Source organism: Nelumbo nucifera, chromosome 1 (assembly GCF_055504915.1).
Source record: "Nelumbo nucifera cultivar China Antique chromosome 1, China Antique-T2T, whole genome shotgun sequence".
Taxonomy (NCBI): Eukaryota; Viridiplantae; Streptophyta; class Magnoliopsida; order Proteales; family Nelumbonaceae; genus Nelumbo; species Nelumbo nucifera.
This window is the reverse complement of record NC_142649.1, coordinates 29,072,439-29,084,724: the sequence shown is the minus strand read 5'-3', so window position 1 is coordinate 29,084,724 and position 12,286 is coordinate 29,072,439. Positions and strand designations below refer to the sequence as shown.

General features: G+C 25.9%; 1 protein-coding gene across 1 annotated transcript; it reads right to left on the bottom strand.

The window, feature by feature from the left end:
- Nucleotides 1-7,494: 7,494 nt before the first annotated feature.
- LOC148803060 (exopolygalacturonase-like) lies at nt 7,495-9,147 on the bottom strand. The gene is made up of 4 exons (XM_088897917.1): nt 8,958-9,147; nt 8,547-8,858; nt 7,926-8,438; nt 7,495-7,826 (listed from the first exon to the last, which is right to left on the bottom strand). The coding sequence occupies exons 1-4, from the start codon at nt 9,075-9,077 to the stop codon at nt 7,602-7,604; spliced, it is 1,170 nt and encodes a 389-aa protein (XP_088754043.1). The 5' UTR covers nt 9,078-9,147; the 3' UTR covers nt 7,495-7,601.
- Between the last annotated feature and the right edge of the window lie 3,139 nt (nt 9,148-12,286).

Below are 12,286 nucleotides of genomic sequence, written 5' to 3'. Positions count from 1 at the left end.
TATTATTTTTTTTAAATTTATTTTCTCGAATTATTACATGATATAAGTGAAATTAGTTATTTACAATATTACATAAAATATTAAATTATTATTAATTTCCTTATTATGTTATAATTATTTTTCTACTTTTCAGAATTTTTATAAATTTATTACATAATTTTAACTATTTAAGATCTATTTATGTTAATATTTTGTTATTTAAAATATTTAGTTATTTAAATACTTAAATAATCTGTAAAATATTAATTATTTATCGAATTTAAGTATCCATGAAATCATAATTTATACTATTATTACATATTTTTTAATATATTAAATTATTCTATTCCAATATTATGTTATAATTATTTTTCTACTTTTAAGAAGTTTTTTAAATTTATTACATAATTTCGTTATTTTAACTATTTTAAATGTAGTTATGATAAATATTTTGTTATTGAAATATTTAAATAGTCTATAAAATTTTTAGATTTTTTTGTTATTTGAATTTTATTTATTTAAAGCTATTACTTATTATTAAATATTTTAAAAACATTGTAGTTGGTAAGCCGGAAAAACATAATTTATATTGTTAGTACATAATTTTGTGAAATATTTTGTAAAGATATAAAATTATTTTTTGTGCTTTTAATAAATATTTTAAAGTTTGTATATAGTTTTGTTAGATATTTAAATATTCTTAAAATTTTTAATCCAAACTTTCTTTAATTAGATATAGATAAAAAGTAGGGGAGAGGATAAATAGGAAATAGAGATAATTTAGGAGAGAAATAGGAATTAGAGATAATTTAGAAGATCAATAGGAATTGGAGGTAATTTGGGAGAGAAACTCTCTACTAAATTATAGATAATTTTGGAGATAAATAAGAATTAGAGATAATTTAGAGGATAAATAGGAATTAGAGAAGAGATTATTTAGGATAAATCTTAGGGAAGAGATTATTTAGATTATTGGGAAAGTGCATTTCATTGGTTGTTTAAAAAATGACATGAAACTAAAAAATTAAAAAAATTCAAAACGGAGAAAATTTCTAGACTGCCTTGTTTTAATATATATATATATATATATATATATATATATATATATATATATATATATATATTGAATTAGGTTCTAAAATTCAAATTTGAATTTTCTTTGGGGTAATTGACAAATTAGTGAAAGAGAAATTAGACTTAAATACAGGACTACCTACATTAATGAGAGATTTGGTATTAAATATTGATTAGCGAAAGATTTAAACTCAAGTTGTATCAGTTTGGGTCGATTTTTTGGTTTGGTCAGTCAGTTCAAAAGATTTAAACTTAAAAATTAAATATAATTTTAAAAGTTATAATGCAATTATTAAAAAATAAATTTAAAAACTAGACTTACGATATAAAACATTTCAGACTAAGAAATATGGGAGATTTCCCACTTTTCCATATTAAAAATTATATTTAAAATATAAAATATTAATATATATCCATTGTTAGGTTGTTCGATTTTGGTTGATTTACAAATGGCCAAAGTGAAACTGATCCAACTTGTTCGAATTGGGAAATTTTTGAACCAATGCCAACATAAAATACTAGAAAATCGACCAAATCAGGTTGGTCGGTTTCATTAGCTTGATAAATAAACCTAAATGGAATTAATTATTGTTATTTTGTATTATTAACAATTTATTAAAAGTAGTATATAAAATATGAATAATTATTAATATTTAAAAAGTTGAAAATATAAAACAATTGTACACTCTTATGTGTTTCTATTAGGGTCATTTAGTAGAACACAACTTGTAGTTTTACATATTTATTTAAACCTACCTTATAGTTTTCATTTTACTAAAACATCACATATATTTTACAACTTATTTACTTAATTAACCTTTCATTAAGGAGTGTTTGTTTTTAGGCCCATATTTTTATTCCAAAAATACCCTTAATACTTATTTTGTATAGAAAACAAAATTGACCAAATATAGCCAATAGAGTGGTTGCTTATGTCTTATTAAGTGAAAAAATGACATTTTATTTTTATTTTCTTTTGATTAAATTTATTTAAATGAACATTAAGGTCAACATTGTCATTTTCCACTATCATCTAATGGAAGGTTGAATAAATCCATTGCAAATTATAAGTGGTGTTTCAGTAAAATGCTAATTATAGGGTAGATTTTAATAAATCCATGAAAATATAAGGGTATTTTAGTAAATGACCCTTTTTATGATTTAGCTTTTGCTTAATAAATCCCATGCATCGCATGGTCCCCGCTAGTATATATTAAAACAAGGAAGTCTAGAAAAATTTTCTGTTTTTTGAATTTTTTATTTTTTTAATTCCATGTCATTTTTGAAACAACCAATGAGATGTACTTTCCCAATAACCTAAATAATTTCTTCTCCTAAACTACCTCTCCCACTATCCCCCACTTTCTCCAAAATTATCTCTAATTCTCATTTATCCCCTCTCCTATTTTTTATCTATATCTATCTAAAGAAAGTTTGGATTAGAATTTTAAGAATTATTTAAATATTCTAACAAAATTATATAATAACTTTAAAATATTTATTAAAAACACAAAATAATAATTTTATACTTCAACAAAATATAACACGAAATTATGTATTAAAAATTTAAATTATGATTTTATTCTAGATTATTAGTTTAAATGTTTTTCAAATAATTAATAATTTGTAATAGATTTAAATAAATAAAATTCAAATAAAAAATAAAAAAATTATAGATTATTTAAATATAATAATGAAATATTTATCATAAGTAGATTTTAAATAGTTAAAATAACATAATCATGTAATAATTTTAAAAAATTTATTCAAATTAGAAAAATAATTATAACATAAAAGTGAAAATAATAATAATTTAATATATTACAAAGTTAATAATGAAACTATGTAATGATAGTATAAATTATGATTTTATGGATAATTAATTTTAAAAAAATTCTAAAAATTAGAAAATGTAATTAAAACATAATATTGAATTTAACAATAATTTAATATTTTTACATAATATTGTAAATAACTAATTTCACTTAGATCAAGTAATAATTCGAGAAAATAACTTTCAAAAAACTAATATTTATGAATAATAATTTTAAACTCTTAATATATATTTATTATATAATTATATATATTAAAATTAATATTTCTTGTATTTCAGTAACTATTTAATGCTTTTTGTGATAAATATATTTTCAATGATTATGTTTATTGTTATTTATTTTTATTATTTAACAGAAAACTTTCAATAATTATTGGAGATTAAACTACTGTTATTGATTTTTTTTTAAATTTAATTTATTATACTTATTGTATTTTTGTTATAACTAATTGATTAATATTTATTAGAGATTAAACTATTATTTGAGATTATACTATTTATTGTCTAAGTTAATATATTTTTAGTACTTATTGTATTTTTTCATTCCCAATATATTTTCAATAATTATGTATTTTCTCTATAAATTTTCAATAATTATTGGAGATTAAACTATTGCTATTTATCCGAGATGAGACTATTAATTTAGCTGAATTTATGAGTGTTCATGAGTTGGTTTGGTTCGGTCGTAGGCTATTTGGCCAACCAAATTGACCTGGTCAGGTTGGGGAGTTGGTCAGCTAAAACGACTGACCTTTTGTAAAAACTTACTCCACTCAAGTTGTGTTGGTTTGGTTAGTTGGTTCAAAATATTTAAACTTAAAAAATTAAATTGAATTTTAAAAATTATAGTGCAATTATTGAAAAATAAATTTAAAAATTAGATTTATGATATAATACATTTTACACTAAGAAAATTGGGAAATTTCCTACTTTTCCATATTAAAAATTATATTTAAAATATAAAATATTAATATATATCCATGGTTAGCTCGTCTGATTTTGGTCGATTACAAATTACCAAAGTGAAACTAATCCAACTTGGTCGAATTGGGAAAATTTTGAACCAAAGCCGACTTAAAATACTTGAAAACCGACTAACTCGGGTCGAGTTGATCGGGTTGGTCAGTTTCATCGATGAATAAACCTAACTGAAATTAATTATTGTTATTTTTGTATCATAAAAAATTATTAAATATAGTATATAAAATATGAATAATTATTAATTATTTAAAAAATTGAAAATATAAAGCAATTGTATAATCTTATGTGTTTTTATTAGGGTCATTTAATAGAACATACCTTATAGTTTTACATATTTAGTTAAACCTACCTTATAGTTTTCATTTTACTAAAACATCTCATATATTTTACAACTTATTTACTTAATCAAACTTTCATTAATTGGCGGGAACTTGTGCAATGCACGGGCTTTGTTAAGTGAAAGCTAAACAATAGAAATGCATAAGAGTATATAATTATTTTACATTTTAACTTTTTAATAACCAACTTAATAGAACTCCAATCGAGTTGGTTGGGTTTCTAGTATTTCCTATTGGTTTTGGTTAAACAACTTTTCAACCCGATCATTTTAGGTCAGTTTCGGTTTAGCCATTTATAAGGCGACCCAACCATATATATATATATATATATATATATATATATATATATATATATTATAATATATATATATATATTAATATTTTATATTTTAAATATGATTTTTTAATACTGGAAAGTGGGAAAATTCCCATATTTCTTAGTCTAAAATATTTTATATCATAAATTTAATTCTTTTTTAATTTATTTTTAATAATACCACTACAATTTATTAAATTTAAATTCAATTTTTAAGCTTAAATATTTTGAGCAAACAAACCAAATCAAAAATAGACCCAAACCGATACATCCCGAGTTGATGGGTTTTAACTAATGGTTAATTAGTTTTGGGTGACAAACTCCCGACCTTACCAAGTTGATTTGATAGGCAAAACTACCTACAATCAAACTGAACCAATCTTTGAACACTCCTAATTTTAGCTAAATTAATAGTTTAATCTCCAATAATCATTGAAAATTTATAGCAAAAATACACAATTATTGAAAATAAATTTACACTGAAAATACAATAATTACAAAAATGCAATAAATACTAAAAATATATTAAATTAGTTAATAAATATTGTAATTTCAAATAATAGTTTAATGTCTAATAAATATTAATCAATAAATTATAAAAAGTACATAATACTAAAAACAAATTTATAACAAGAAACAATAAATTAAATTTCTAAAGTTAAATAATAGTTGTTTAATCTCCAATAATTATTAACAATTTTCTATTAAGTAATAAAATAAAATAGATTTATTAATAATTATTGAAAATATATTTATCAAAAAATAAAATAAATATTAATTTTAGTACATATAAATATATAACAAATATACACTATTATCACAAAATTAGTACTAATAAATATTAACTTTTTGAAAGTTACCTTCTATAATTATTATTTGGTATGAGTGAAATTAGTTATTTACAATATTATTTAGTTATTTAAATAATATTCTTATTTAATTTTTTAAAATATTAATTATTCATTGAATTTAATAATCTATAAAATTATAATTAGTACTATTTGTACACATAATTCGTTATTATTTTTGTCAAATATTAAATTATTACTAATATGAATATTATGAAATGTGTTGTAATTATTTTTGCACTTTTAAGAAATTTTTTAAATTTATTACATGATTTCGTTATTTTACCTATTTAAAATTTAGTCTTGTTAAATATTTCATAATTTAAATATTTAAGTAATACATAAAATATTAAAAAATTTTCATTAATTGAATTTTATGTATTTTAAAGTTATTACGTAATATTAAATATTTGTTTATACAATTATTTAGCTACTTTTAATGTTTTGTTATTTAGGATATTTAGTTATTAAAATATTTAAATTATATTTTATTTTTTAAAGTTAAATTTGTATTATTTGAATAACATTTAAATTGAATAATTCATAAAGTTATAATTTATATGGTTACTACATAATTTATATGATTAATTTATTGATTAATAATAATTTGTATTATTTGAATAACATTTAAATTGAACAACTAACACTCCTCTATCTTAACCCAAGTTAAAACAAACGAGAAGCACACTTCAACATATACAAAAGTGGGTAAAATAAATACAACTCTATGACCCAAACAAAATGGTTCATCATTCTGAATTTGTGTCTTCACAAAGTAGTCTTGAAAGTTGATTTTGACTTTTTGAAACATAGAAGAAGGAAGAGGATGACTACTCCAGGAACTCGTATAATCTCCTTGCTGATAGGAGGCAATGATCATTCTTTCTACATTCCACGCTCATCTCCTTGCTTAACTTTTGACAATAGCACAAAGTATTCCTTGTTATATCGAGGTGGGTTTTTTATTAGGGAAAAGATGGTTGAAGCTAATAGATAATTTGGGGGATAGAAATCATGCCATGCCAGTTGAGATTGTTCTTTCTTGCTAGAAATTCTTAACCAATTGGTTCTAGAGGTTGTTTGAATACGAGGTAGCTGTTTATCGGACATGGCCACAATTGTTATTATTTCTAGAAAACTTGTTGTCATCATGAATAGCAAATAAAGGCTTCAAATAGTGAATTGGATATATTTTTCTTGTGAATAGAACAATATCCTAAAAGAAGATGCATTTTTGAAATTATAGACAAAGAAAGTGGATGACTGTCAACTCTATGTGTTTTGATAATAATAAGCTCATTGAGAACGTTATGAATTTGCTAAATTAAATGTGCAACTGTATCCATTAAGTTAAGAATGATTAACAAATGCTAAGAGAAGTAAAGCATGAATAGAGATTTGGGTAGTGTCTATCATTGTGAATCATTCTAATGAAGATGATAATTCAAAAGATAAACCAAGAAGGACGTTTACTACCAAGGAGAAGCCTATTAAGAAGCATTGTATTATTCCTATGTTTGTAGTGCCATATCATGTTTGTGAGTGTAGAGTTAGTGGTTTGCTAGCTATGTTCTAAGATAGAACACACTGAAAGTTTTGGATAGGACCCATAAAGACTATCCAAGGGTATCTAGTATTTTAAGTAAGAAATTGAAGTCATGTTGTAAAATTAACGATAAGACCTATAAGATTATCCATTATAACAATCTTGCCAACACCTAGGAAGTGCAATTGGTTATATACCCTTTGTTGGCACCTTTCTCTTAGGTTAGGCTACTTGGGGCGACAATAAGACCAATTTTGGGTGTGTTAGACTACACTTTGATATCTCACTAAATGAATTTGATGATCTTAATAAATACTTGGAGAACCTTAATGAACTTTGTTAAGGCCCTAGGAATTTCTTTCCCTTATCAAGCTCAAGTTTTAATGAGATCCAAGTTATTAGATGATTGTGCCAACTACCAATTAGAAGGATCCCTTGATTAAAGGAAGTAAAATTAATTTAAAGCCTTAGAGATATCCTATATTAGATGTAGGGATGGGAACAATGCAAATTTGGGGAGGGTTTTGTAAATTGTAAACCCACATCTAATTTTGTGTTACATATACGTTCTAAAATAGCAAAATAGCATTGCACACACATCAAAATTTGAATTATTTAATTAAAACATGTAGAAAATACATAAATTATTAAATATCCTTCACACAGTTGTTCCTGCATTGGGTGGTTAGCAAATAGGTGGAACTTGATGGCCAGTAAAAGTGGGCTTGACATTTAAACACGTAGAATTTCCGGGTCCTAGTGGTCCATTATAAACCAAGTTGATTTCTCCAATCTCCACATTCTCACAAGGCACAGCTGGACTGCATGAAATTATTACACATTCTTGTGTTGCCGAAGTGCCATGAATGTTTTCAAATTTAACTCCACTCACCTTAACACGTGATGGTTGCTGCAAAGAAGAAAACAGGAAAAAAATATATCATTAAACCCACTAAATCTTTATGTTGTACTAAATTTCCCTTAATACTAAGTAAAAAAAATTGCTTACCTTGTCACAGATTGCGTGTGGACAGTAGTTTTGGTCTAAGATAATTGGATTAGAGACATTGTTCATAACTATACCAATAAAAGAGATATCAGAAGCACTTCCAGGCTTAGAGTTGGGCCATGTTTTAATCCTCACACCATTAGCCGTATTTGTCAAAGTGCAATCACTTACATGCACTCCAACCACTGGTTCTTCATTGTCATATTTGCCTAAACTTCCAATGCTAATGCCATGCCCTGGTCCACATGTTACCTTGCTGACAGTTAAATCTTTAGTACCATCACCAGCTGAGACGCAATCATCACCTGTTCCAATTGTAGTATCCAAAATTTTCACTCCAGTTGATCTTCCAACATGGATGCCATCAGTGTTAAGACTGTTCTCTGGTGCTGTGACGGTGACATGTTGGAAAGTCACATTGTTTCCACCAAATAGAAAAAGGTTAAACATCTTGCTATTCAATGAGGTTATGTCATGGATGACACCATTGGTGATAAAGTTGAATCTTACGTTCTGTTAATTGTACCAAAACAAAAGTTTAATAAATTTTAATGTCATATCATTAATAGTAAGCAAAATAGAGTTTGGATTAATTGTACTTAATTCATCGAAAAAACTCACTGTTGGCAGTAGCCGACAAGTGTCAAAATGTAGGCTACAATCGTTCGCTTTCCAAGCCTGTTGTCCTTGGCCATCAAAGGTTCCACCTCCAAACACTGTGAGGCCAGTGATGGTTTCAAAAACAACCCAGGCATCGGATTTAAAGGCAGATGGATCGGCTGGAGCCTGTACCACCCCTTCAATCCGAAAGTTTATTTGTCCTTTGCAGGGTCCTAGAAACTTCACTTCATTCAATGTATACGTCCCTTTTGGAATAATAACTTGAGCTGTCCCTGTTGCTGCGCATGCATCTTTCCAAGCGTTCAACAGAGCCTTGAGTGTGTTTGTGTTTATACATACAAAACAAAACTTATAATGAATTTGGCATTCTACATATTGAGTAAATATCATTAAAGTCTATCAAACTCTAACCTGTGTGATGTCTGCACCGGCTGCTCCACCATACTTTGTCACGTCAAAATCTTGGGCCTCTGCAACACACAACAAAAAGAACAATAGAAATACGATTTGAAGATTCAATTTGGAACCCATTTTCTATTCTTGCCCTTCTACTTTCTTCTTCCTCTTAGGATCTATTCTCAATTGGTGCTAGAGTTTAAATGTTGATTATATATATAATAGAAGGTGTTCATGGTCTTCCACTTTATCAAAGTTACAAAGGCCAAAAACCTTGCAAAGCCAACCACATGTCAATAGGCTAGGTTACCAATAACAAAAACTTTTCCTAAATATAGATCCAGATCTACAACTCATCTATTTTCCCTCTCATTTTCCTGGTTCTTCCCCTATTAAGGAGAGACCCATGTTTATGAGCACCTGACCCTACATGTTAAAATAGACATTTCCCTTCTTTTGACCTACCCTCTCTCATTTTCTCTCCCCTACCACCCCAACTAAGTCATCTTGCCTTTTGTGTTATTTAATTAAATAAAATATGTTTTACTAACTTTTGTGTTCATCCAAACAAATAATACATATTTATGATTAACAATTCCAACTAAAAAATAAAAGAAATAATATTTCAAATTAGCATTTTATAACTATATGAAATAAATAATCTATCAAATTCAAATTTACATCAAATGGTGATTTTAATCATAAGAAATTTATACAAATAAAATATTAATAAGAGAATAACTATCATAACACTTCAAATTTATAAATTTGTGCATGATATATATCTTACAATTTTTATATATTTGTATAATTATTAGTTGATATTTTAATCTATGTTATATAACATTAGGCCACTCACCTACTACCCAAATAGAAGAATAGTTTCTTTTGTTAGATTTAAAAATATAGTTTTTTATACAAATAAAATTATGTGGTATAACCATATGGTGAATCTTTTATGCAAAATTGGAGGAATTCAATGGTAGAAAACAAAAATGCCTTAAATATGGGATTTAATGAGAGAATGGGAGTTAATACCTTAATCATAGGTCTTATTGAAGGGAATTTGATGAATTAAAAGTGATGACAATGAAGACAATAATTTTAAGATTCTTATTAAAACTTATGTAACAAAGGTGGGTCTGGATCTAGTGCAAATACAAGTGTGTGGACCTAGTTGTGTAACTAATTGTAAATTAACTCATCAATGTTCCTTATGCTTGGGACCCACATGGGATATGAGCCTCATGTATATAGAAACACTAGTGTGTTCGCTTGTGATTGGCTACACACCTAAGTTTGCACACTTGTGTTGAGATCGAATGTGCTCTGTACACCAATCTCATAACACACTTAGCCATGCATTGGGAGCATCTCCCATGCATGTATGTTGTCATTAAGAGATGTTCCCAATGCACAAGTACAATGTGCTATGAGAGGATGCTGTGAGGAGTAAATCCAAATTTACTTGTGTTCATATATAGTAGATCTCCTGGCAAGAAAGACTAATTGAAGCATAATGTTCTGATGGATTTGTTGCCTTTCAACTTTAAGACTTATATTTAAATAGTCTTGTATTTTAATTTGTTGTTTCACCAAACATTCAAATTGATTAGCATATCACCCATACAATAAATTTAATCAAGAGTATGTTTCAATTTTACTAGTAGAAAAAACATTAACTTGGTTAACAACCAAATGACCTTATTGGTTGACTATTGACCTATTTAACTAGGTCAATAGGACATGAGAAAAGACATTTTTTTTGGTATTTTTAGCAGTTTTCATTATTAATAACAATAAATTCTATTTGCATATTTTTTGTTTAATATGAATATATAATATGATATTAAAAGATATGCTCTTTTTTTGCAAATTTAGTAAAAATTGTTATATTATTGTTATTATTTAATTTATTAATCTCATGTTATCTTGTTAGGTTAGGAGGAAAATACAGTTTCAATTGATTTTTATAACATACATTTTTTGTCAGTGATTTTTTATCATATGCCTAAATCAATTGGTTACAAAAAACCAATAACTTAACCACCATGCTATTGTTGTAGCAAATCAAACCACTAAACCATTTAACCCAGTTTGTGGATTATTGGTCAAACATTAATTCTCTTGCTCCTGATTTTAATTTTATTTCTATCATTGATAAAGGATCATTATTATTTAGTACACTTACTTTTTTAATATGACAAATACACATTAATGGAAATGAACCCACATTTTCTACACAATTTCTATTTTTAAGAACCTTTTGTTTTTATTTATTTATTTTTAATTTTTATTACTTGAATTAAGGAATTATAGATTGACCCATTTAACCAAGATGATTAAATTACTTACCCACCACCTAGATGGAAATAATGGATCATTTCCATCTGTTAGCATTATTGGCCCTATGTAATTTGATGATCACAAATTCACTAAGGGCACTAATGTGTTTGAAGAACAAGTATGCAGATATTGTAGTTGTTTCCATAGATGGATTAAGTGGTATAATGAAAGAATAGATTTAACACCTTATATATGAGACCTGATGAAATTGAATATGAAAATGGTTTTATTTCTAATTTGTTTTAAGTTTTATGTGCCATTTTCATCATTAATACAACTATTTCTTGTTTATCACACTCATGTTTGTTTAACATGATGAATATATAATATTAAAGATGCGTTCATAATTTGTACAAATTATATTCCTTTTTGTATTTTTCTGTATTTCATTTATTTTGAATTTTTATTGTTCAATTATTACATCATGGGTTGGCCCATTTGATTCAAAATGGTTGAACTTCTTACCATCACCTAGACGAAAATATAGTTTTGTTTCTGAGTTGATTAAAAAAATATGTCTACACTATTAAAATTGTCATGAATGGATTTAATTAGTAGAATTTAATGATAAGAAACAAAAACGCCTTAAACATTTGAATCAATGAGGCAAAATGGTAGTTAACATCATAAATGTAGGATTTAATGAGAGAAAATTGAATAAACTAAATAATAATATTTAGATTACCATTTTTCCCTCACAATAAAGAGGGACCATATTTCAAAAAGCATAGTATTTTAGTCAAGAAAAACCCCATAAAACCTAAGACCCTATTCATACTTTTTATAATAGTATAGATATAGATATAAATTGTAATAGTCATCTCATGGTGGCTTGATCGCATAGGTTTTCTTCACCCTTTATTTTGCATTTAACTTCACATGTATGGATAGGATAAACATCTCATCCCATCAAGGCATATTAGCTATAAGAAATAACATCACCATCAGTTATCAAGTAAGTGCCACGTATTCCCTCATCATCTACTTCATGTACAAAT

Bases quoted from the DNA above. Each gene is read 5' to 3' on its own strand.
- LOC148803060 (XM_088897917.1), bottom strand. From the start codon at position 9,077: ATGGGTTCCAAATTGAATCTTCAAATCGTATTTCTATTGTTCTTTTTG. The intron at 8,859-8,957 runs GTTAGAGTTTGA...AACACACTCAAG, and splicing joins CCGGTGCAGACATCACACAG to GCTCTGTTGAACGCTTGGAA. The intron at 7,827-7,925 runs GTAAGCAATTTT...TCTTCTTTGCAG, and splicing joins CACACGCAATCTGTGACAAG to CAACCATCACGTGTTAAGGT.